General features: G+C 43.8%; 1 protein-coding gene across 4 annotated transcripts in view; it reads left to right on the top strand.

Moving 5' to 3' along the window:
• Positions 1-27,132, top strand: part of SNX30 (sorting nexin family member 30) — a 114,567-nt gene that overhangs the window by 64,163 nt on the left and 23,272 nt on the right. The window contains exons 4-8 of one of the 4 annotated variants that reach the window (XM_070518964.1): positions 2,561-2,719; positions 6,054-6,249; positions 7,718-7,917; positions 22,434-22,514; positions 22,822-22,908. In XM_070518964.1, the coding sequence (XP_070375065.1) occupies positions 2,561-2,719; positions 6,054-6,249; positions 7,718-7,917; positions 22,434-22,514; positions 22,822-22,908 (723 nt within the window). Of the gene's footprint in view, positions 1-2,560; positions 2,720-6,053; positions 6,250-7,717; positions 7,918-9,902; positions 19,434-22,433; positions 22,515-22,821; positions 22,909-27,132 lie in introns of those variants that run through there. The other 3 variants (XM_014859446.3, XM_044779035.2, XM_070518965.1) reach the window with 3 other exon arrangements.

Below are 27,132 nucleotides of genomic sequence, written 5' to 3'. Positions count from 1 at the left end.
CATTTCTACTATTCTACCCAAGTGTCAGCTCCACTGGGCATCTAACTTGGACATGTTATCCCCTTGTGGCTCCGTAATTTTATTCCTGACTCTATTCCACTCTCTTCCTTCATTCCCAAACTTTTCCACTCTGCCCCCTAGATCTCCTGATCTGGTGAAAAGAAATCCCCCAGTGCTTAGGCTCTTCTCTGAACACTCCCACCATCTCAAGATTTAACTGAAAACTGGCTGTCCCTGAAGGTTAGTCATCCCCTGAAGCTGCTGCCACTCCAACTTGAAAAAATACCCAAACTTCTATTGAGTGTTTAGTCTGTGGCAGGAATTGTTTGAAGCATATCCAACCTAATTGTCATTTTAATCCTAATAACAACCTTATGAGGTTGCTACTATTGTCTACTTTTTACAGATGAAGAAACTGAGGTACCAAGAGATTCTAGAACTTGATCAAAGTCAAACAGATGAACCCAGGAAGCATGAGACCAGAGTCTTTACTCTTGAGAACTAAGACATACTGATTTTCCAAAGCTTTTTCAAGTTGAGGCTGTTGAATTCCCTCACACCACAAGTCCTTCATTTCCAGAGGTGCTGGTGTTGTCAATTCCTAAATCTTTGAAAGGTTTTATGTTATGAATCTGGATTGCTTCTTGGCTTTCCCATTGGAAGTGTCTTAGGATCCCACTTTTTTGGATTGGCTAAGTCTTTATTTCTATTTTTGTGTTTGTGTGCTTGAGGATTTATAACTTGAAAAAAATCTCCTTGTTGCCGTAATATGAGGCTTAAGGAGGATGCGGGCTTAAATACTTGTTCCAGTTTTTCCACATTCTTACCAACATTTGTTCTTTTTTGGCTTTGCTTTCTTTTCTTCCTTATTATGACCATCCTAATGGCCACGAAGTGATATCTCACTGTGGCTTTGATTTGTACTTCCCTAATGACTGATGATGTTGAGCATCTTTTCGTGTGCTTGTTGGCCATTTGTATATGTTCTTTGGAAAAATAACTACCAGGGGGCTGGCCCAGTGGTGCGGTGGTTAAGTTTGCCTGTTCTGCTTTGGCAGCCCCAGGTTTGCTGGTTCAGATCCTGGTTGCGGACCTATATACTGCTTGTCAAGCCATGCTGTGGTAGGCGTCCCACATATAAAGTGGAGGAAGATGGGCACAGATGTTAGCTCAGGGCAGTCTTCCTCGACAAAAAAAAAGAGGAGGATTGGCAGCAGATGTTAGCTCAGGGCTGATCTTCCTCAAAAAAGAAAAAAAGAAAAACAACTGCCAGATAATTTGCTCTTTTTTTGGGGGGGTGAGGAATATTGACTCTGAGCCAACATCTTTTGCCAATCTTTCTCTTTTTGCTTGAAGAAGATTGTCCCATGCCAGTCTTCCTCCATTTTGTATGTGGGATGCCACCACAACATGACTTGATGAGCTGTGTGTAGGTCTACACCCAGGATCCGAACCTCTGAAGCCCGGGCCTCTGAAGTGGAGCGTGCGAACCCAACCACTGCACGATGAGGCCAGCCCCCATTTGCTCATTTTTTAATGTAAATGTTCTTTTTTTTATTTTTAATTTTTAAATTTTTAAAATTTTTACTTTTTCCTTTTTCTCCCCAAAGCCTGCTGGTGCATAGTTGCATATTTTTAGTTGTGGGTTCTTCCAGTTGTGGCATGTGGGATGCTGCCTCAGCGTGGCTTGATGAGCAGTACCGTGTCCGCATCCAGGATCCGAACCGGCGAAACCCTGGGCTGCCAAAGTGGAGTGCGAACTTAACCTCTCGGCCATGGGGCAGGCCCCATAAATGTTCTTTTAATATTTCATAACGAAAACGTTTTCAAATTGTGCACTAGCAGATGCTCTGTGTCCCTGTGGTGGTAGTGATGAGGAAGACCTTTTAATCAAGCATTGAATGAAGATACTACAGAAATGGGTTAAAGCTCAAAGATCCCTTGGTAGCCAGGTAGTTTTAAATTGCCCGCAATATTGGCTCAAAGAAAATATGATAGAGAAATTTGCTTGAGTAAAGGAAGTTACATTTTAAAGAACTTTTGAACATAAACCTAAACAAAAAAGTTGGCTCAGAAAAGATATTTTTTGGATATATGGGTTTGCCTAATGTACTTATTTCTCCAAATCATTTACCAAGTTCTTAAGTGGGAGTAGAATCTTAAGCTATTTAGATAATTTTTGTGTGGTTGATCTTGTCTGCCTTCTTTCCTTAGACTAATTTTCTTATCTTGCCTAACTTTCCCGTTACATCATCTGTGCATCAAGCAATGTAAAGATAACGATGCTGTTGGGTTTACTAGATAGAAGTTGACTGTTTCCTGTTTTCCAGGGACTATGTTCTAATGTTTTATTTCTTGTGTTGTAAAATTGATGGGGCTGGTTGTGATTTACTCCATCTATATTTTTCAGAGATGTTTATTTTGATGACTACATAAGAATCCCACTGATTCAGAAAGACTGTTCTTGACCGATGGGTCATAAGAATTATTTGCGAGCCTGTGTTTTTTCTTCCTACCCTCTTATCAATTGCTCTAAATGTCTTTCTTCCTGTCTTCACAGCCACTTCCGGAGAAGTTTGTGGTGAAAGGGGTCGTGGATCGTTTTTCAGAAGAGTTTGTGGAGACCAGAAGAAAAGCTTTGGATAAATTCCTAAAAAGAATCACAGATCATCCTGTGCTCTCTTTCAATGAACACTTTAATGTTTTCCTTACCGCGAAGGTAAAGACAGAATATTTTCATTTTCCTCCCCAACATTAGCATTGTTTGTGCTCTTTCTTTTTTTTTTTAAAGATTTTATTTTATTTTATTTTATTTTTTCCTTTCTCTCCCCAAAGCCCCCCGGTACAAGGTTGTATATTCTTCGTTGTGGGTCCTTCTAGTTGTGGCATGTGGGACGCTGCCTCAGCGTGGTTTGATGAGCAGTGTCATGTCCGCGCCCAGGATTTGAACCAACGAAACACTGGGCCGCCTGCAGCGGAGCGCGTGAACTTAACCTTTTGGCCACGGGGCCAGCCCCTCTTTGTGCTCTTTCTTAAAAGCTGCTTTGATCTCTCGCAGGCCACCTTCATGACTGGCCCACTGTAGTGGACAGCATAGACTTGCTCTGTTTTTTTGGCGTCCATCAGCGTTAGCACGGTTTCCAGGTTAGAATTCAGGGGCACCCTCCTCACAGCAGCAGAGGAGATTAGAATATTTCACTTGCCGAAAACAGGGATAAGTGTTTCCTTAAACACTTCTTGGCGTCTTACTGGGTGAAGCCATTCTGACCAACAAGGGCATGGAAGGGAAAGAACATTTATTGAGTGCTTGGTAAGGATGTTCTTTTCAAGAACCCTGTGAGTGGTTACTCATAGCTTCATTTTACGGACGAGGAAACTGAGGTTCAGAGAGTTTGTACTTGTTCAGGTGGCATCCCTAAGATTTGAAATTAGGTCTTTGTGACTCCTGAGGCCACGCTTTCCCTCTGTATCAGACTATCTGAGCAAGAGTAGTTCAGCATTACTTCCCGCAGACAAGTTCCTATTGGGTGGGTATTTTCCGAGCATTTGCCAGAGAAATATTTGGGTCCTACACAGTTGCCAGATTCTGTGCATTCAAACTCAAGTTGGTCATTCCCTGACTTCTCTCTGTACTTCCTGTTGGCAGAACTGGCCAGAAAACCTGAGATGCTCCACTCTAATTGTCTGAAGAAACAGGATCTCACGTTCAGACTCCCATGCCAACTTCCTTTCAGCCCCATCTGTTTAGTTTCATGTATCACATTCCCACATTCAGGCCGCAGGTAATTTGTTTCATGTTGGCAAGGTATTGAGGCCCAGGTGCCTTTTAGTTTTCTTTTTCAAAATGGCAAAATTGAGAAATATTTACAGATAACATCACTTGATGTCGGAGACTTTAAAGAGGATGCCATTCTCCAGACCATGGAAACCACATGGCAAAACCCTTTAGTATTTGGGGTTTCTTTTTTTAAATCTCAGTTGACATTTAGCCTAATTGATGACATTCCCATTAATCTTCTCTTTTCCCCAGAAGCCTTTCCCCCTGTGGGTCAAACCTGTGTTCTTTTTTAAAATGTGTATTTCCTGGTGAACTGATCCTCAGATATAGTTCTTTCAGCTTATATGCAAAGTAAAATTCAACCTGGTCTCCAACAGTGCAACTCACTGTGTCACCCAAATTATAGGTCTGTTGTCGAGGCAGGCCCTCAAGCCTAGCCATTTTTATTGAACAGAGAGACAAAGAGGGAAAAAGCATGCACCTAGTCATTAGGAATCTATGTGAAGAATAAGTAGGAAAGAATTTTGTGTGTGTGTGATATTTATCTATGGGCCAAGCAATATGAAATGATTAAAAAAAAGTCCTTTAGTGTCTTAATCAGAATCCAGCTTCATGTGAGTGAGTAGTCCCCCATCTTTTCTTTTAACACACCCTGAATAACTTGGTTTTGCTCTTAGATGAGCCACTTCCATGTTCTGCCCCGGCGAATGCCGAAGCATTCCTTCTCCTTGTGATAACGCGGTCTTATCACAAAGTGGAAGCGTCTTTAAGAAGAAGCCAATAATACTGGGAAAGGTGGCGGATGCTCGGGATCAACTGTGTTCAAATCAATATTTTTACCTTTGGCCAAATGGATGCAGCAATCAGATAGGCACTCCTAAATAACTTTATTCAGCATATGAATTAACTAGGTTAACTGGGGCTTCTCTTTTACCTCAAGTAGAGCTTGTGCGGTCCAAGGAGCCCATTTGGATCTAGTCCTGCTCCCCAAAATAGTCTAGGGAAGCAATTCCTAGACCTCCAAGCTTCAGTTATGGTCTCGTGAAAGCCTGGTGCCTATAGCGTTGTTTTTTGTCTAGAGTGTATGAGGCTATAGAGGAGATGCAATCTGGAGGACATTCTCTCAGGCAGCCTGACATTGACAGGAGGGAGAGCAATGGAGGAGGGGGACTGGAGAGGACTGCTGCTGTTTTTAAGATGGATGAGCCTTGCGTATATTTTACATACTGAAGGATTAGAAATTGAAGATACAGACAGGAAAGGAGATAGTTGATAGAACAAGGGTCTTGGTTGAGGGGGTCGTGTAGATAGGAAAGAGCAAAAGCGAAGGCCTTGGATATATGAAGAAGAAAGAGGAAGTAAAATCAGGAGGAGTCTACACTTAGGCACTTATGGAGACCTGAGCCTGTGATTGTGTCTCAAATGGGGAGGGGCTGTCGGTCAGCTGTGTTAACCATGATTCCCTGTTCTCTGCTCTGTCCCTATATCTGGCTAGGTCACCAGAAAGCAATGGTTTGTGTCGTGTTCCCTTACCTCCCTGTAGACATGCCCTTCCAGGTCTGGGAATTAACATTGTTTGTATTGAGGGTAGATATAAGGAACAGACACCTGCATCTTCTGTAAAACCATTTTTGAAGGTACCATTAAAGTGACATAGAACAACCTGAAGATACTGTAGATTTCTCATAGAGTTTAATGATAGGAAGAAACTTGTTTTGCCCAGCTGACTAATATGCTTATTAAATTGAGATATGATGGATTATGTTGCTCAATGTGTTTCCCATTTATGCTGTGACCAAGAAATTGGGGGTAAAATGCTTTGTGGTTTACTACATCTCTCCTCGACTGGGTTTTCTAGCGCTGCTGCTTTGTCACTGTTTCCTGCTTCCCACCCTTTACTCTCTGTTTTCCATATATGGCTTTGGTTGGGATATAAATAAATGAATGGAATGAATTTCAGCTCTTGAATTTAGCTCCTAAAGACAGCTTAGGATATTTTCTCTGGGAGAAAGGGACACTTTTTTTTGGTCAACGGTTTAAAAAATAATGTTAGAAACAGTGTTGTCTTTAAAGGAGAGCATGCCTGGTGGGAGCTTGGCGGTTGGGATGTCAAGGAGGGGATACCGTTGTGTACGTGGTTAGGTCCTCTAACTCAGCTCCTGTTTTCTGAGCCTTCCATTTCCCCAAAGAAACTGCCTAAGGGCATCGGTTTACTGCATCCTGGCCATGTGAGTGATAGAGTCCTTTGAGTTTGTGTGTTCCTGTGTCATCCTAGGACCTGAATGCCTACAAGAAGCAAGGGATGGCGCTGCTGACTAGAGTGGGCGAGTCGGTCAAGCATGTCACTGGGGGCTACAAGCTGAGGAGTCGGCCTCTGGAGTTTGCAGCCATAGGTGAATACTTGGATATGTTTGCGCTCAAACTGGGAACCATTGATCGAATAGCCCAGCGCATCATCAAAGAAGAAATAGGTGAGCTCTGTGTCGGGACCTTGATCATGCCCAAGGACTGCATTTGCAGAAATGACATTCATGTGTGCTAAGTAGAATCATACTGCAAAAGTGCTGGAGTGACAGAACTAGGCCATATTTTACTTATAAGGCTAATAAATAAACATAAGGAGGGGAGGAGGTGGTTGTGACCAGAGTATAATTTTGTGCTCCATCCTTTGTCCTGCATCTCAGCCTTGTGTTTCCTTTCCCCATGGGAAAGAACCACTTCTGAGCTTCTAGGCTTTTCCACTTTTCTCTCTCTCAACTTTAGCTCTAAAAGTAGAGACATTGACTCCACTTCCTTTTATTGATGGGAATGAGAATTTGAAAAACAACCTTAGGTTTTCTTTTCTGGCAGAAGGGTGGTTCAAAAGGACAGCATGCCTTATGTTTGCAAGAGTTATGATCCTAATGAGCCTTCAGACTTGAACATGACTCATCTGCCCCACCCCAGCTTCGTTTCAAACCCACTCTTCCTGACCTGGGGAGTTACCAAAGCCTTTCTTTATCCTTCCCGGTTGTTGCCACCACTTCCTCCCCACCCCTCTAGTGGCTACTTGCTTTTCTGTGTCCTGAAGTGTTGAGGCCTTTGTGTTCTTACACGTATGTAGGCCAGACAGACCTGAACAGTGTTAATGATCATGGCGGCACGTGAAACACCTTCAAAAGGATTCTCCAGTAGTTACCATTCATGGGTTACTAAAAAATGGCAACATTTTATTGTAAAGGCAGGAATCCCTGTAATGACTGATGGGCCAGATTTTCTTTGTAGGGGGCAATAAATCAATATTTTTCCTTGTTCCTCGTGCTTTCATTCTCCTTTACCCACTGATGGTATCTTGTGGGGCCTGTAGGTGTTGGAGATAGCTTTAGGTACTGTCCAAACCTAAGGATGGTGTGGGGTAAATTCTGATGGGATCAAAGGGTTGGGGTGACCCCTGAGTGAGAGAGTGAGTCTGCCTATGTAAGACCACATCTGTATGAAAATGTTTCCTAAAATCCCATTAGTTTTGCATCGTGGTAGATGTTTTTTTTCCCTTTAAAAACATCCCTCTAAACCTATATGAAACTGTGCTGCCATTGCCTATTAAAATCCTGCTTCACTGTATGGGTGGGTAAGTGGTTATTTTTAAGATACTTGGTGGATGTAGCTCCTACCATGTTCTCCCAAAAGGCATTGTGGTCCCCCGTTATCCAGAGGCATGGTGTTCCCATTATGGGATGGAGTTGATTGATGTTACGATGTTAGCTCTAACATCAGCTTTTAGAGATTTAAAAAAATTATGTTATAAACAATGTTCTCCTTAAAGGAGGGCATGCTCAGGTGAGTGAATGGCCAAGGAAACACATCTTAAGGTAGAGAGCTCTTGGCTGCTGTGGTTACTGAGTCAGTAATACCAGTGATGGCTACTGAGCAGATCTTAACTGGTTTCTCTTCCACCTTTAGAGTACCTTGTGGAACTGAGAGAATATGGGCCCGTGTACTCTACGTGGAGCGCATTAGAGGGGGAGCTGGCTGAACCCCTGGAAGGTGTATCTGCTTGCATCGGGAACTGCTCTACAGCCTTGGAAGAGCTGACGGATGATATGACAGAAGACTTTCTACCTGTGCTCAGGGAATATATTTTATACTCTGACTCCATGAAGGTAAGCTGGCCCACTTCTTGTGCACTCAGGTACTTTCCTTGTTGTAGTCATTATCAAAAAGTAATTGATTATTGCCTATTTGCATGTGGTCCACGTGTCCTTCTTCCTGGGTGGGCAGGATCAGATAGGTGGACTGACATCATGGACACATAAGTAGAACACATAGTGAACCAAGTGTGTGAATTAAAAAAAAAGTTTCGAAGAAATTCTCATTAGTGTTTTCTGGGAGTTCAAAGAGATATAACATCTACTAAACAGGCACAGGATCCTGTGGAGAAAGAACAATTGGATAAGTAGAGCTCTTGGAAGTTAAAGTACAATTGCTGAAATAAAATCAAAGAGTAAGGTTAGAAGATGAGATTGAGGAAATCTTGGAAAGTAAAACAAACGAAAAAAGAAGTTGGAAAGTACAAAAATGCAAAAATACTGAACATGTCAAAGAATGACAAGAGACATTGAGGATTAATCTCAAAGGTTGGGCATCTGACTGATAAGAGTTCCTGACTGAGAGAACAGAGGAAACAGAGGGAAGGAAATTATGAAAGAAATAATACAAGAAAATCCCCCAAAGCTGAAGGACGAGTCTTCAAATTTAAAGGATATGCTTCTTTTTTTTTTTTTGAGGAAGAATAGCCCTGAGCTAACATCTGCCGCCAATCCTCGTCTTTTTGCTAAGGAAGACTGGCCCTGAGCTAGCATCCGTGCCCATCTTCCTCTACTTTATACGTGGGATTCCTACCACGGCATGGCTTGCCACGCTGTGCCTGTCTGCACCTGGGATCTGAACCGGTGATACCCGGGCTGCTAAAGCAGAATGTGTGAACTTAACCACTGTACCACCAGGCCGGCCCCAAGGGAATATGCTAATTGCCCAGCAAAAGGAATGAAGAGAGGGTCAACTCAAAGCATATCACTGTAAAATTTTAAAATAAAAGTGATAAGATTTTAAAAGCTTTTAAAGAAAGAGGGAGAGGGAGGTAATGTACTAGAGGAATAGGAATCAGAATGACTTTGGTCTCGCCACCAATGGATGAGAAAAGACAGGAACTGTAAGGACAAATGATTTCCAACCTCAAATTCTATATGCAGAATAAGGATGGGGAATGGGATCAGATGCTTTAATGCCCACACTAGACACTGCCCCAGCCCACACTGAGACTGACCGGAGAGCATAGCTGCAGGGGACTCTGATGGTGGCACCAGTTGGAGAAAAGGGTCAGTCTTCCTGGCGAACAGAAAAAGATATGTGGCTCAAGGGTGAATGTCCCTGTCTGCAGGTAGCCAATTTCCTACTTCCCAAAGGAGACCTCTGAATTGTTGATTTGTCTTTGGGGCAGATCTAGGGCATCCCTTTAGGAAGGACCTGGATAGGGACTGACATGAATGTCTGGAGAGAAACCTGTCCATCAACCTTGGGTTGTCAAAATGGAAAACAAGAAAAATCATGGTGCCATGAAAACATTCTACACCTTGAGAAGGGGAGTAAAAAAAGTAATGAATCAACTGGTTATAAAAACTTAAAAAAAACTTTATTATGGATAATTTCAAGCATATACAAAAGCAGAGAGAATAGTATGATGAACTCCCATATATGCCCATCATTATTATGCCATCTTGTTTCATCAGGTGTGAAGTTTTAAGGCTCTTGATGCATATTAAAGTGTGGACAATGGAAAATGGAGCTTGTTCCTGGTAGAATGAGTCACTGTCTCATGTATACTCTATAAAGCTGCTAATAAAACACTTTCAAAGACAGGGTCGGGTCTGGATCTTGCAGTGACTAGGGAAAATGGTATGAATTTCCTCGTCTGTAGGGTGGAAATGATGGTAGTGGTGGTGATGATAGGCATAAAATTCACACATGAGACCGTTAGCCCGAGGCAGCTTTGCTGGTAATTATTGGAACTGCGGCTGAAAAGCAAGCCTTCTGACTCCAAATTTGCAACTCACTTCCTCTATTACATTGTCTTTTATTTTTAATTGAGCTCTCCTCTCACGATGCTCACACCCAGCTTGAGATGGCAGCAGCAGCGGCAGCCGTGGGGGCTGCGTGTCCTGGGAGCAGACATGTTTTCCGTGGAAGACCCATTGTGGAAGGCGGTGGGTGGGGACCACTGGGAACGCGAGGACGAGGAGGACAAGGATGTCAAGGATAACTGGGATGATGATGACGACGACGGAAAAAAAAGAGGAAGCAGAAGTAAAACCAGAAGTAAAAATTTCAAAAAAGAAAAAAATAGAGAAGATACAACAGAAGAAAAGGCAGGAAGAAATTTAAAAACGAGGTTAGAAGAACTTGAAGAACCTAAAGTGCTAACACCAGAAGAGCAATTAGCAAATAAACTGTGGTTAAAGATATTACAGAAAGAGTCAAACCTCGAATTAGCAAAAGAAACTTTGATGTTAATAATACAGCTTATGGAATAGATGCTATGAACCCATCTTCAAGAGATGGCTTCACAGAGTTTCGAAAGTTACTTAAAGATAAAATTACGCAATATGAAAAGTCACTATATTGTGCCAGGTTTTTTTTTTTTTTTTTGAGGAAGATGAGCCCTGAGCTAACATCTGCTGCCAATTCTCCTCTTTTTTGCGGAGGAAGACTGGCCCTGAGCTAACATCTGTGCCCATCTTCCTCTACTCTTTATGTGGGATGCCTGCCACAGTGTGGCTTGACAAACTGTGCATAGGTCTGCAACCGGAATCTGAACTGGCGAACCCCAGGCTGCTGAAACAGAATGTGTGAACTTAACTGCTGTGCCACTGGGCTGGCCCTTGTGCCAGTTTTTTGGAAGCCTTAATTCGAGATGTGTGTATTTCATTGGTGATTGATGACTTGAAAAAGATGACCAATTCATTGACTGTGGTTCGCAGTGAAAAACGGAAACAAAGCAAAGCCAGAGAGAAGATAGATGTGATTCCTGGAGGGGCATTAGAAGCCACCTTGAAAGACGATCTGGCAGATTATGGTGGTCATGGCGGAGGCTACATACAAGACTAGGAAAACTTCATGTGTCATTTTATCTTCTCCTGGTGTCTTCTTTCTGTTGACCACAATCCCTTCAACATGTAGCATAACTTCTTTCCTTTCAATTCTGCCAAATGCTACAATCAGAAGTGCAGTTATCTTTTCTGCTGACTGTTTAACCCCTTGACACTTCAGTGCTAATATGCAGATGAAGGAACTAGGCTCTTGCTGCCAAGGAGTTAATTGGGATCCTCAGTTGCTGCTATATCATAGTTTAAAAACACAAGCCTTAAAATGCTGTCATTGTTGCCATCTGATTCATAGTGGTAGTCACTAAATTGGAAACGGAACTTGCAACATGACAAGGAATTGTGTCGTGTTTACCAGTACCCTTCATTAATACAGCCTGAACGATACCTCCTTGAACGACTTCATAACTTGTCAAGAAAAGCTCTTTATAGCAAGGGCATGCGGTATGCACCGAGTACTAAAATTGCTTTTTTTAAAAATTGAGTATGAGGATATTGCAAATACATTGTGAAGAAGACGGCTTATCTCAGAGTGAAGATATGGTGACTGAAAAGCCTTAGTTTGACACTTAAAAAAAATTAAATGACCCAAACCCTCCAACTTTGAAGCTGAAGAAGATAAACTTTTCCATGATTGCCTTACAAGCTGTGGAACCCCTTGAATGCCTAGACTGTGTAGTTTATATTTATCCAACTGTTCTCCTGATGGAGTGCTTCAGATGGGGACGGGAGAATGGTTACCTGTTTTGTTTGCCTGATTTAAGTGTCTGAGAAACAGATCTCATTTGTTCTCCTGGGCTGCAATGGAACAACGTTAATGGGTTTGGCATCCCTTTCCTTTGTAAACCCTGCTCAGCCAACTGCACCAGTTAACTACAGTTTGGTAAGTTGTTGTGTTAACAATTATGACATCTGGGGCCGGCCCAGTGGCGCAGCGGTTAAGTGCGCATGTTCCGCTTCTTGCTGGCCCGGGGTTTGCCGGTTCGGATCCCGGGTGCGGACATGGCACCGCTTGGCATGCCATGCTGTGGTAGGCGTCCCACATATAAAGGAGAGGAAGATGGGCACGGATGTTAGCTCAGGGCCAGGCTTCCTCAGCAAAAAGAGGAGGACTGGCAGTAGTTAGCTCAGGGCTAATCTTCCTCGAAAAAAAAAAAATTATGACATCTACAGTGTTTTATAAAGCTACTAATTTAATTAAAAAAATTGAAATCTATACATTGTACATTTAACCCTATGGCTGGAACAAGTATAAAAAAGCATCTTGAGGTGAGGCGTGGGCGAAATGGGTGAGGGAGTCAAAAAGGACAAACTTCCAGTTACAAAATCCATAATTAATAATACTATATTGTATATTTGAAAGTTGCTAAGAGAGTGGATTTAAAAGTTCTCATCACAGAAAAAAAAATTGTAACTATATGTGGTGATGGATGTTAACTAGTCTTATTGTGGTGATCATTTCACAGTGTATACAAATATCAAATCATTGTGTTGTACACCTGAAACTAATAAAAAGTTGTATGTCAGTTATATCTCAATTTAAAAAAAGGCTTCTTGACTTGCCTTAAAATGAACCAGAATATTTTGTTTGTATTTGCTTATATTTACTTATAAAGTTAATAGTATCTGTTTTTGGAACAAAAATAAATTTTTTACAATTCCTAGGGTGTCCTTGACTTTGTCTCTTCTATAGACACACCTTTCGTCAAATGCGCCCTCAACCTTACCAGACTGGAAATCTGAGGCATACATGGTCCCGGGATGTTAGAGTACAAATTATTCTGTACTTGCATGTGGCAAGTATGTTAGTACTTAATATATATGTGTACTTGAAGCAGAATTTTAAATTGTCCTTTAGCAAGGATTTATTGGGCATTTTTATTAAAATATTACACAACGGGACATAAGCTTGTGTGAGTAATTCAAGTTACGCATCAAGGAGTCACTTGTTTGCTCTCTTTCTTTACCCTATGTATGAGGAACAGGTATTGAGTTTCTTTATCACTGAGCCTGAAAAGATACTAATTGGGTTAATGAAGCTGGGAGAACCGGATCATATACAGTGTCGTGTGGGGAAGAGCATGGTAAAGAGAAATTGTTGATGACGGTCTCTGAAACCCTAGCCCTGCCCCGTGGAGAGCTGAGCTAAGCCCAGTTAGAAAGAAACGAGGCCATGTGCTCCCCCCTGTTCTAACAGCAAAATATCTCTGCAGAGCGGTCTGGGCAAGACCGGAGTGACTTGATGGTAAAGCCAAGACTGCGTGTCGGATTGTCATGGTCCATGTGGTCAGGACTGAAGACATCAGGAGAATGATATCTGTCTTAAGTGGCTCTCCTGCCTTTTAACATTGCAGCTCTTTAAGAATTCTTAACTATATATATATATTTTTTTAAAGATTGGCACCTGAGCTAACAACTGTTGCCAATCTTCTTTTTTTTTCTGCTTTTGCTCCCCAAATCCCCCCCAGTACATAGTTGTATATTATAGTTGTGGGTCCTTCTAGTTGTGGCATGTGGGATGCCACCTCAGCATGGCCTGATGAGCAGTGCCATGTCCACGCCTGGGATCCGAACCAGTGAAATCCTGGGCCGCCGAAGCGGAGTGCACGAACTTAACCACTCGGCCAATTCTTAACTACATTTTATTCCTCTGAGAGAGTCATATAATTCTACTTCCAAAATAACTTTCTGATTTTTGAGATATAAGTGGGACAGACTTTGCTATTCAGTGTGAGAAGTAAACACAGAGTAGAGGGCTTGCTGAAGGCCTGGTTGTGATGTGTTCTTTCTCAACTACTGAATGGTCTTCAGAACTGAGAAAGCCATTCTGGTTTTGTTTTGGTGGGAAGGTATTGGTGTGACATTTTGTCAGTCTACTCCTTTTATGATGACCTTGAGTGAGCCAAAGTGAGTATTTGCCCTCATCATTTGGAGTCAGGGGTGGTGCCTTAGGAATTTGAAGTCGTTGAGGGTTGGTCTAGCCCTGCATGGAGAAAGTGCTGGAGATCGTTGACACCCTCTCCTAATGGGGCTGAGGTCGGGGTTCCTCTCTGAGTTGGAAGAAGCCTTTGGGATCATCTTGTCTAACTTGCTCATTTTATAGGTGAAGAAACAGCCCCACAGGTAAACCTTTTCTCTGTTCCATGGCCCCAGTTCTAATGTGTTTTCACTATTCCTTCCAAGAAGGAAACCAGATCAGTTCCTGCTTTTCAAGGCTGAATCTGAAATTGTCTCTCAAGTGCAATTGTGGCTAGGTACATTCTGTTCTCTTTGGAGGTAGAGAGAAGGCATAGAAAAAGTAGGGTCGTTACCAGGCCATGTGGAATAGATGGACAATGTACAGTGAACAATGAGGGCAGCTTGTACTAGAAAGATGGTTGAAGACGTGTATTCCAAGGATGCTGTGGAGTGAGAGTGAACAGTGCCTGAGAGGGAGGGGTACCAAAGCTACCCTTAGGCCCAGACTCAAGTTAAACACCCTGTAGACATCTGAAGGTGAGCCCTTTTATGGGATTTCACATCCTATAGATGATGTGTGTGTCAAATGTAATTAGGCTAGAGATGGGCTGAGAGAGAACATCTGAGAGTCTTTACCAAATTTCTGGCAGTGCCTTTGAAAAATTTATTTATTTATTTAAGATTGCCCCTGAGCTAACATCTGTTGCCAATCTTTTTCTTTTTCTTCTTCTCCCCAAAGCCCCCCAGTACATAGTTGTATATTCTAGTTGTAGGTCCTTCTAGTTCCGCTATGTGGGATGCCACCTCAGCATGGCTTGATGAGCAGTGCTAGGTCCCTGCCCAGGCTCTGAACTGGTGAAACCCTGGGCCACAGAGGCGGAGCGCACAAACTTAACCACTTGGCCACCGGGCCAGCCCCTGGCAGTGCCTTTTGAGTACTGGCATCATTATGACCAAGCCAAGACTTGGAGAAGCTTTATTTAAGAAGGTTAGAGCAGGCCCATCCTATTTCCTACACTGCCTTATTCATTGAAATCAGCGAATGCTTAATTGAATTTGACAATGTGGTGAATTTGGAACATTTACAGATGTATAACTATTGCATGTCTTGTATCTTGTTATTTTTAAGGGAGGAGTTTATCTACAAGTCAAAGAGCATGCTTATCTCCGAGGTCTTGGTGAATGACTAGGGTAGATAAAAGTCAAAAGGAAGAGTGGGTGGTAAGGAAAAGCCATACAGAGGAAGTGGCTTTGGTTGGAGACTTGAATGCCATAAGGAGTTAGCTGTGCAAGGATTGGAGGATCAAGCATTTTAGGCAGTAGGGACAGCCAGTGCAATGGTTCTAAGGCCGAAATGAGCTTTGGTGTGTTTGCAGAGCAGGAATATGAGTGGGAGGGGAGCCCAATGAGCAAAGGAGCAAGTGGGAGGAGGTGAGGTCGAAGATACGGTGTAGGGGCCAAGACGTATAGTAGCATTTTAAAGGCCGTGGCTAGTAAGAGTCTGGATTTTATTCTTAGGAATACGAGGGAATCCATTTGGTTTGATACAGGGGAATGACAGGATACAAGCTTTACTTTAAGAAGACAGCTAGTGCTTCAGTATGGAAAATGGATTGTAGAGAGTGAGAGTGGAGACAGACCATTTAGGACACTGTCTCAAGGAGCTAAGCAGCAGATAACTAAGGAAGGGGAGCTTGGATTACAGTGGTGGAGAAGTGGGTATATTTGGGGTATATTTTGGGTGAAGGGCCAACTGGACTTGCTGCTGTATTAAAGCGAAGTAAGAAAGGGAGGAATTGAGGATGAGTCCTGGGGTTTTGGCTTCAGCAACTAGGCGGATGGTGGTACTCTTTATTGAGATGGGGAAGTCTGGGAGGAATAGATTGGGCAGTTGGGAATCAAGTTGTTTTAGCCATGTTGAGTTAAAAAATACCTGTTAGTCATTAAAGTAGACGTGTCAGGGCAGTTGATTATGAGCTTCAGTTCAGAGTGGGAAGAGAAATTTGGGAGTCATTTATATGTAGATAAGATTTAAATCTATGAGACTGGAGGAGATCATCTCTTGACAGGAGACCAAGAAAAATAGTCTAGGCCTGCAGCCCTGAGGCATGACAATGTTTAGTGGTCTAGCACCTAATTAGGAGGAGGAACAAGTAAAAAAGCAGCCTGAGAAGGAATGGTCAGTGTGGTAGGAGAAAAAAAGTAGAGGATTGCCCTAGTGAAGTCAAGAGAAATATTTTCAGAAGGAGCATGGTAGACAGTGACCATTGGATTTAATAATATGGAAGTCATTGGTGATTGTGATTAGAGGTGTGACATGTAGATGCAGAAATTTGGGTTAAAAGATAGAGTTTGTCTTTGAGTTGGAGACACTTTGAACATTTCCAGATGGCTCTTTTCATCTGCTGATTTTTCAACTGTCAGATGGTTTCTTCAGCCTGCCCACCTTCTCCCCTCAAGGACCACAAGGTGGAACTAATGAGTCAGCTAGTTTATGCTTTCTTGGCCACTTCTGGTGCCTTTCATCAAAAGGAGACTTTCTGGAAGCTTGATTTGGGGGGAAAAAGTCCTTCTTCCTAAACAAAAGTGATTGTAGATTGAGGATCTAATTTCTTGAAAATATAAAGGAGCAGAATATGGAAATGTACATGATCTCAAATGTTTTAAAAAAATTAGAAAAATATAAAATTTAAAACTCTGAGGTTCCCAGTGATGACAGACTGAATACATATTTGAACTTCCTCTTCTTCATGAAACCACACCAAAATGACACGGGAATGATTTTTTTTAAAGGCGTAAGCAACAGGAAGGGAATCGTTAGCAGACAATTGGGGACTAGGAAGCAAATTGACAGGTAATGAGGGACTTTGGTGACTCAAAAAAGCTGCCTTTGAAGCTGACTCTGGGAAAAACTGAGAAGCCACCTCATTTACACTGTGGGATCCTTCAAAAAGGTGAAGAATTGGCAGCACCAAGTACCTCTGGGACTGAGAGAGAGAGATGGAGCTGAAGGGAAAATCAGGCAGGAATCTGTTAAGAAGCAGTTAGAGCTTCTGATTCAGTGAAGCCCGTCCTCCGCCCTCACACAGGGGCCACCGTCCCTTCTCCACTCTGGCAGAACTGGGGGCATGTTCTCTGGAGGGGTGAATAGAGGGTCTCTGGGCCAAGAGACACCAGGCACAGTTGAAGCTGGGGGCTAAAATCCTAAAGTCAGGGAGTTAAGCACAAGTTTACTGAATATTGAGACTCTTAGTCATTTTCACCTGCTTGGCTCTTAGCCTTATGTCTTCCCTGCAAGGATTATAAGAGCCTTTTCTAGAAAATCTGAAGAGGCCAAGAGAAAAGACTTGACGATACTGATACTGGGTGAGGATCATCAATGAAATGACCCAGCAGGGTCTCCACAGAAGATTGTCCACAAGCTGTCAGTGTGCAGAAAGCTTGCAGTCAGTTTTTTAGTGTTTCCCTCTTGGGTGAGGGGTCAGACAAAGGTCACCAAATATTTAAGGGAAGATTCTAATATAAATATCAAGTAAAAACAAAGAAAAAGTTTATTGAGTGAAACATCACTAAGGGAGAAAAAATTTCCAGGAAAGAAATGATTAATGTCATCAAAAAGAGAGGAGAAGATGTCACAGCCATAACACAAGAATTTTTGAAAATCCAGAGGCTGAAGAGCTCTTAGAAATTAAAACCATGATAGAAATGAAAACAAATAAAAAATAGAAGAGTTAGAAGAAAAAGTTAAGGAAATCACATATAAAGTGAGACAAAAAGACAGATGGAGGACTGGAGAGAAAAAATATGAAAATGAGAGGACCAGACCATAATATCCAACATCTGAATAACAGGAGTACCAGCAAGAGAAGCAGAGAAATGGAAGCATCAAAGAGGTCATTCAAGAGAAAATGCTAGAAGTGGAGACATGAGGTATTACTGATTGCGCCTGAAAGATGAGATTATGGATGCCTTTTTTCCCCTCTTCTAAATTTTTCTTTATTTTCCAAATATTTTATAACAAATACCTTTTAAAATTAGGGGGAAATCTGTGATTTCAGTATCACCTGCAGGGCCCTGGAACATTAACTCACAGGTTGTCCCATTTTTAATTGAATGAATGTGTAAAAAAGGAGCATGTTGAAAAGGCAGCCTAAGTTCAATCATTTAATCAGAAGTTATGTCACCAAGACTAAGTCAGACTCATTTTCCTGCCTGTAGGAAAATGCTCTCCCAGAGGGCCACCCAAAAACAGGCCACAGGGCTATGCTGAGTGTTTGAGTTTTAGTCTCATTTGAGCTTCTTTCTTTCTTTATTGAACACTCATTATTCTACACGAATTCCTCTTGGGTTTTTGGACTGTCAGCCCCTGGTGTACCAGGATGCAAACCATTCTGTTCTGTAATTCTCTACGTGTGGCTGAGCTGTTCCTATACTTTCTCAACCCTGCATCCTAATGTCCCTCTTACAAAGAGATTTGAAGCTTAAAAACCTTCCGGACTTGAGGAGGTTTCTTGGTAGCTGCTGACCTTTTGAGATGGGGGCTGTTTTGGGGCTGCCCTTACCTCCTACAAGTTTGTGAACCCACAGCCTTACCAGGGAAAGACAAGAGCATGAGCTCTGGGGGCAGAGAAGGGGCTGTTGAGCTTTCCTGTTGATACTGACCATCGTGGCACTTTCTTGGAAAAAATCCAGTGTGGATGTTGAGAGCCAAACCACAGAATGCATCTGTGGCCTAACTTCCAGACACTTTTGTCATTGTAGTTTAATGGCTATTATTAGTTTGTTAGAAACATTTTAGATGACGGGTACTATGTTTCGACTGTTTAACTTTTTTTTTTAATGGAAAAATTCAAACATATCTAAAAGTAGAGTAAAAGGATAGCAATCCCCCCCACCCATCAGCCAGCTCCCACAGTTTGCTGGTGCACGGTCCATCTTGTTGTAGCCCTGCTCCCACCTGCTCCCAACCCCCACCCTCTGGATTATTTTAAAATTAATCTTGGGCATCATATCATTTCATACAATAATGTCTAGTACCTATCTCTAAAATACAAGCAATTCTTTTAAAAAAGTACCACATTATCATCATACCTAAAGACATTTTTTTCTTATTATCCTCAAATATCCAGTTAGTGTTCAGTCTCCTCAGTTGTCTCAGACACTATTTTTATAGTCTTTATTTTCTTAATCAGGATCCAAATAAAATCCATACATTGGTTAATATGTTTCTTAAATATCTTTTAAATGCCTCACATCTATTTATTTTTCCTTGGAATTTATTTGTTATAAGAAACTGAGTCATTTTTCCTCTCTATGTTTGAAAAGAAGGGTAGTGAAGTTCCAGATTACTAGGACCATTTCAAAATTGTGATGAAATGCTCTATATTAAAAGAATACAGGGGCCAGCCCCGTGGCCGAGCAGTTAAGTTCGTGTGCTCTGCTTCGGTGGCCCAGGGTTTTGCTGCTTCGGATCCTGGCCGCGGACATGGTGCCACTCAGCAGGCCATACTGAGGCGGCATCCCGCATGCCACAACTAGAAGGACCCACAACTAAAAATATACAGCTGTGTACTGGGGGGGGGGGGGGGCGGGGGGCGGGGCTTGGGGAGAAAAAGCAGACAAAAAAGGAAAAAAGAAGATTGGCAACAATTGTTAGCTCAGGTGCCAATCTTAAAAAAAAAAAAAAGAATACAGCATTTAAGAGAAATTTATTCCATGTCTCTAGTTAAAAATCACCTTCTCATCAAGGCCCTCCCTGGCCACCCTGTGTACAATTCCACCATCCCCCAAACCCTTGGCACCTTACATCTTCCTCTCTCGTTTTCTTTTTCTCCTCAACCCCTAACACTACCTTACATGCTCTGTATTAATATATCTTATTTGCGTATTGTCTGCCTCCCCTCTAGAATGCAAGCTCCATGAAGGCAAGGGTTTGTGTGTTTTGTTCTCTGTCTCCCCAGCGCTTAGGTAGATGAATGAAGAAATGTGGAGGAAACAGGGAGGAAACAGGGCGGATGGTTCTGTGGAGGAGGGGCACTGGGACACACAGTGTAACGAGAAAATTACTCCGTGCACTGTGCCTTTTTGATTTCTGGTATCTACTGGAATCAGAAATCCCTATAAAGTTCTGTGAGAAGCTCAAATGATGAATATCTTTTGCTTGTCACTCAGTGAGGGAGGGACCACTCTGTCGATGCTGACTCTGTCTGTTGGTCCTTTCACCCCATACAGGCTCAGGCCCCATCGACCACAGGCTGGTTTGACCAGTTTTATCGAGCCTGGGTTGTTTGTGGATGGGGGGCCAGTTCTTTGGGACCATCACCAATGGGGTGCAAAAGTCCTCTCAACAAGGACAGTAGTCTTAAACAGTTTATCTTAATTCAAAACATGTTTCCCAACCCTTAGTGTGGTTGGGTGGCAGGCAGACTGGGAAACCACCGACTGTCCTGGAATGCAGCAAGGAAAGCCTGAGTCACCACTGTGCTATTAGCCAGCGATATGGCCTCAACCAGGTCCCTCCTCTATACCTTAGTGTTTTTGACTATAAAATGGGGGTAGTACCCTCTCAACTCTGCAGGGTTGTTGCGAGCTTTTATTGTCGTTGCAAGGTTTTTCTGCTGCCTGGTGATGCGGGGATGTTAGCACAGATCCTCCAGTCAGCCTGCATGAGAAAGCAGCGTTCTGGCCACTCCAGGTGAGGTTAGAAGTTAGCAGTTCCTGAGGAAACAGGCCTACCTCTCCTCTGGGCCATGCAAGGCCCCAGGTAACTAGGGAGGGAGTATGGCTGAATCTTGGGGCCCCCACACCTGCTTTGGGGGTAGGGAGGGGAGATACATTTTGGCTGTTTTAACTGTGTGGAACTGACACGTCTCCTCTGACCATGCCTCCCTGCCTCCGGGCCTTGGCAAGCTTAGCAGAGGGACTTGGAGCAGAAGAGGGGCAGGCAGCCCCACACCACGCTGACTGTATTCCAAGGCATTGTTGTAAAAGCATTTCTAGCCTTGGTTATGAAGTTCTTGCCACACTGACAGCGTGTCATGCAACAGCTCACCCTCGTTCCTACAACCCCATTCCTAGTCTAGATGTGTGCTTGTCCCAGTAAGAACAGGCTTGTTAAGTAAGGCGTGCTATGAAGGGAGAACACGGCAGTGATAAGGATTCCAGTCAACCCACTTCCTGCTGTCCCATTGTCCCTCCGAGAACCACATTCGCGTCTCCATGGATAGCTTCTTGTGTTTATTTCTCTTTGGTGGAGATTATGATTCTTACTACTGCTGAGACCACACCAGTAGATTTAGAATATTTTCTGGGCTCTATGAAATCCAGAAAGGACCCCTGATTTTTCATTATTTATTTTTACTTTATAGATCTGTGCTGTCCAATAAGGTAGCCATGAGCCATAGGGGGCTATTTAAGTTTAAATTAAAATTAAAAATTGAAATCCAGCTTCTCAGTCACACTAGCCAGGTTTTAGGAGCTCAATCAGCACGTGGGGCTAGTGGCCATGGTATTATGGAACATAATGCACAGTGCAAAGCATGGAATGTCTCCGTCACAGCAGAAAGTTCTATTGAACAGCACTGTACACATTCCTACTCAAAGGTCGATGAGTGTGGGGAGGGAGCGTCAGAGCTCACGGGAGAAAGATGAGTGGCAAACAATGAAAAGTGAGCTATTGCAAGTTTTACCTCATGTTCTTCTCATGGTAAACACTTCTCAACGTAAATACTTACTTCCGGGGAAGACTCGAGGTTCCCTGTGTTGATGCGTTCCGTTAGAAGGTTGTCCCCAGAGTGCTCTCAATCCAGTTGTTCATCACCTTTTAGCACATTGTCAGGGATACAAGGTGCCCACTGCTTAGCCAAGGAATGGCTCCCTCCTGCTCTGACTCCATCTCTGCTGGAAGGTCCCTATTGGAAAAGTGTGAGATTAGAAACCTTCCTAGCAATTTGTGACTGCTGAGTTAGTGGGAAAGAAAATTCTTATCACGCTTCGTTTGCCGTTTGTGATTCTACTAAAAGAAGAAAAAAGAAACCCTTGGATGAAACAGATGCTTTTCTAGAATGTTGACTGCAACCTTTTCTGTTCTACCTGGTGGGGTCTTAGCGGCAGAGCGAGGACTAGGTGAGGCAAGGGAGGTACCCAGGGCACGGATTTAGGGAGACGCTCACACTCAGGTGCTGACCTTGTGCTTACACAGGCCCAAGGGTAAGTGTCTCCTTAAATTTCATGTCCTGGGCGCCTGGCTTGCCTCACCTAGTCCTGTGCAGGCTGGCTGTCTTTGAGCCCATTTGCTGCTCACTCTGGCAGCCTCGCTGCATGGCTCTAGGGATTGTGGACTTGTACGTAGCTCTTTTATCACAGGCAGCCTCGTGCTGTATCTGCACCTCTCCCCTAGCCAGAACCCCTCAGGTAGGAGCTGTATCTTTCTCTTTGTATACCTGGCCCAGAGTGGAGGACAAATAAGTGGCTAATAGATCAATGAGCAAATTGGTCCGCCAGGGATCAACTCGATAAATTAAAGTCAAGAACTCTCCTGACTTAAACTTTTCCATTAACAGGTCAGAAAATGTGCTGTGTTGTCCCCTTGCCAAGCTCCACATTTCGGCATAGCTGAGTCCTCTCATCACTGTGGCTGTGGGGTGGGCACTGTTCCCCCACTTGCCCTTCTCTGGAATTCTGTCACTTTCAGCGTCAGGCTGAGCTCCTGCACTAGAAAGCTCAGTCTCTGAGGATGGTTCTCCTTCTCTCTGTCCGCCACCCCTGCTTCCTCCGGAGTCCATGTCACGTGTCACACCACAGCCAGACTGTCCTAGGAGCATGTGGCTGGGCCCGGCAGGCATGGGCCTGCCATGATGCGGGGAGGAAATGGGTAAAGAAGCAACTGCCTGGGGCTTGGAAGCCCCTGTGTGAACTCTGTGTTACATGCTTCGCCTTCTGCCTCCACAGAGCGTATTGAAGAAGAGGGACCAAGTGCAAGCAGAGTATGAAGCCAAACTGGAAGCCGTGGCTCTGAGGAAGGAAGACCGGCCCAAGGTCAGGGAGGCCACGGGGAGGGGTGGGCTGCTCTGGGCTGCAAGCTGTAATGGCCCTGCTGGTGCTAAGTGAATTCTTGTCCCCAGATACACCCGACTAAACTGGTCAGTGCCAGCCGGGCTATGTTGATGCTGTTCTTTTCTTCTTTTTGCTCCCTTTTATGTCTTATTTCTGGGACTTCCTAATGTGCACTTGGGGTTGAGTTTTCTGCTGTTTCCTGAGATTTTTTTTTAAAGACTCCCAGCTCTGCCATTCATGGGCAGTTCCTCTCTCCATAAAATGTGAAAGGGGAAGAACAATCTAGATCAGTGTTCTCAAAGGTGTAGTTTGCCGTTTGTGGTTTACAGACTGGTAACTGATCCATGATGAAAAAAGTACAGAAGCTGAGAGTAAGCACTTTTATAGCAAGTTGACATTTGTCAAACACCCAAGGTGAGTGTTATCAAACTAGCGTGGAGAGTTGCGTGTGGAGTGAGCTGCATACTAGTTATGCATAGTAGGACTACAGTGTGGTTCTATTGGGGGAAAAGCCAACAAAAAGTAGTCCTTTACCACAAAGTTTGAGAAGCCCTGATCTAGCTTGTTTCTGACTCCTTCTAGCTCCGGTGCTCTGGGTCTCGATGGAGGACCACAGTTGTAAAAACGCACCGTTGTAATGGTCACTCCCATTTGTTGCCTTTCTCTTCTTTGCATTTGTTGCAGCCAGGATTAAAAACAAGAGTAATGATAGCCAACAGGCAAATGCTTACAATGTGCTAAGCAATTTATATTATCTCATTTATTCCATACAACAATCATGTGGTTTAGGTACCATTATTATTGCCATTTGAGAGATGAGCAAACCGAGGCCCAAGATCACTCAGCTAGCAAGTGGTACAGCCAGGATCACATCCTACAGGTTGACCTGAGAACCTTACCAGTTACCATTATGTTACTCTGCTCCTTTTGGTTTGTAATTGGAAAGTGTATTTTTTTCTGAAAGCAGGGGTAGGGTAAGGAATGATATTAAAAAGATAAATAGCAGGGGCCCACATTTCAGAGAAATAGTTTGACATCAGAACTGTCTGTTTCTTTGTCTTCCTCTGTCTTGGTTCTCAGTGGTGCTGCTGGGCCAAGATACACCTGGAAAGGAGCCAGCTTTGGGAATTTGAAACTTGAATCTTGGAAATGACACACCTTGACCCCATATAGTATTTTTTTATATTAATTGCTTCACATGATCGCCACAGCAATCATCTGAGGCCCAGAGGGAAGGCATTGTTCTTTCCCAGTTCATGGGTGAGGAAAAACGAGGGGCACAGAGCAGCTCAGTAAATTGGCCAGCTTTGTCGAAGCCAAAGGTCTTTCTCCCACATGCTGGCCACAGCGGGCAGACAGCGCGTGCTTGTTGCATTGCTCCGTGTGTCATTCATAGTGATCTACACCAGCGAGGGAAGGCTGCATACATCTTATGGAAAATCAGATGATAAGGATTGGGACTGTTGTCATTGGCCCAGTGTATGCAGCTGGGACTTGGCCCGAGAGCCAGGCACCCTCCCTTTTGTTCCTCTTGCCACAGGCTGTTGGCCTTCTATCCCATGTCACAAGGGAGATCATGGTGGAAATGCAGCTGTGTGCACAGCTGCCCTCTATCTTCCAGCTGCCTGTCCTGTTGTCTAGTTCTTAGCTGTCCCTGTGATATTCTGGAACATCGTGCCATCTTCTGTGCCCATGTCTCAGCCTCATCAAAGCAATGACATGGAATACTGTGTTTAGATATTTAAAAATTTCATTCTTACCATTTAGCTCCCCGATATAAATAGAGAAGTCACTTTTCCCGGCTAGAGAGGGGAGGCGAGGGCAAGTTCTGCCACTGGCCTAGTTGGGAAGCTGAGGATCCTGTATTTAAACGATGTCACCTAAATAGTTCTGTCAGCATTTATACCTGCTCAGCACTGAATACAAGCTTTTTCAGAGGCTGGTTTTGTCATTTAATATACGTTCAGCTCTATATGGGGTAGTTCCTTTCCAAAGACAGGAACTGGAGGTTATGAATAATAGACTGAAGAAAAGCTGGCTGTCCTCTGGTTTGCTGGCTGCCTGAAGGTCACACCTGCCTTAGAGCAGATGGAGCAGACAGGACAGCTGTTTCTGGCTCCCACATTCTACTGGCTGGCTGTGGGGGCTCCCGCCTCATGCTCTGCCCTTTTTCCCGGCCTGGGTGACTTCTTTTCTCCCAGTGGGTGTTCTTCCTGCTCTTGCTGCTCTCACCTCCCTGGAGCATCACTGAGCCATACGACTCATTCTCTAGGCCACAGGAGTTCTTACAAGAGGGGGACGGGTTTCTTTCCAGCCAGTGAGACTAACTCGTAGGTTCCAAACACACCTGCATTCTCTTAGCACACCACGAGTAGGTAGTCTTCGTCTTCTCTCTTTCTGGTGGGATGCTGAGCCATGCCAAAGTTCATTTTATTGCTTATTTAGCAATTGTGATATTTAACAACAAAACGGGGCGTCATGATGGTGCTGTACCAGTGAGTGTGATCTAACAGTGGGGGCAGCAAAAATTGTGCCGCCAGTTTGGGATCTGGGGCAGCAGCTACTTGGATGCGCAGAGGATGTCTCTGTTGGTGGCCTGTCCAAGTCGACCATGGTTTGGTAGAAAGAGTGCAGGATTCAGAATCAAATGGCCCTGGGTTCAAATCCCAGCTCTGCCCCCAGCTTGGACCGATTTGCTCATTAGCCTTTGTGGGCTTCATACATGTGACTTGTGAAGATGTAAAGGTGGTAACAGATGCTCTGCTGGTGGACCCCCTGTTTCCCATACCGGCTCGAATTGTCTAGAGTAGGAATGCTGAATGAGAACTTATTTTCTGGGTTTATTGCCACTTATGTTTTTTCTTTTCTAATTAAAATTTTTTTCTGACCGCACTGTTTTGGGAATTGCTTCTTGTATCCTAAAGCTTCCCCTGCCTGCCCACTCCTTCCGAATGCCTATCCTCCCTGACCACCCAACAGCAGGTAGAGAGACATCTAGGAAATGAGTAGCTTAAGGTTTAGCTGTACTTTGTTTCATGTGGTTTTGAGCCTACTTTCCAGAGCTCCTGTCGGTGAGATAAAAGTCAGGGTATCAGGAAGTCGGGCAGGGCTCATTCCACCCAAGGACTCAAAGAGTTGCACTGTTAGTAACTGCCGTGGGAGCAAGCTGTTCACAGGTCCATGCGAGGGAAGGGGAGATTCCTGCCAAAAGATGGGCAGTTTTCACAGAGGAGGGCCCCAGGTCTGGGCATGTTAACAGAAGATCCAAGGGCTTACCTTGTTTTGAGGTGAAATCTTGAAAAGTTGCTCTGAAGAGTGAGGGAAAGTTGATTTTTGTGAAGCCATGGAGGGTATCAAAATCTGATCGCTTCTCTGTAGCCCAGAAGAAGAAAGTAGCCCCGTGGGTCTCTGTGACTCTCACTGCAAGTTTCACACTGGAGTGGACGTCTCAGGCTGAAGGAGTGAGTCCTGTGGCTCCAGCTGCTGAACTGGGAGCCCTTTGGCTGTGGCTCCTCCGTGTGTATGGAGGGCACACGGGGATGAGGCCTCCAGAGCTGAGGGAAAGTGTTAGTCTCATAGAATTTGAAGTTTTGCTTTGTTTTTAGGTTGAGGAAACTCAGCAGACCCTGAGGTGGTTCATTCTCAGGGAGATGGAGCTTTGTTGTGTCGACTTGGCCTTCCTCATTTTAATTTTGAAGTTAGAGAAATTACAGGCACTTGGTAGGGGGCTGGCTCCCTCCTGCATCTGTCAGGACCACAGACTTGTAGAAATCTGAGAATCTGACCCTCCTTAGAAGCTAGGGAGGCCTTCAGAGCTAATACTAGAAGCAAAGAGGCGCCGAGGAATTGCACATAAACTGGACGGGAAGCATACATACCCTAATGTGCACGTGAGGGTAAACTGGGGGCGGGGGGATGTGCATGTTTTACACTATTCTGTGTTTGACTCTTTTCAATGCTAATATATTCATGAGCCGCTAGTTCAAAAAAGAACAAAGAAGGGAGGCCAAGAGAGAATGCAAAAGGTAAAAAAAAAAAAAAAAAAAAAAGGAGGGGGAGAGTGCTATCTTAGGCCCTGACCCACAGCTGGGCTAGTAGTGGGTACAGTGCCAGGTGAAGAGGCTGTTGGAAATGGGTAGTGTTATTGTGGAGGTGAGAAGGTGTGTGATGTGGAGGTGGGGGAGCAGAAAACAAGACGTACTGAGC

Source organism: Equus asinus, chromosome 10 (assembly GCF_041296235.1).
Source record: "Equus asinus isolate D_3611 breed Donkey chromosome 10, EquAss-T2T_v2, whole genome shotgun sequence".
Taxonomy (NCBI): Eukaryota; Metazoa; Chordata; class Mammalia; order Perissodactyla; family Equidae; genus Equus; species Equus asinus.
The sequence above is the reverse complement of the archived record's forward strand: the minus strand, read 5'-3'. Positions and strand labels throughout refer to the sequence as shown.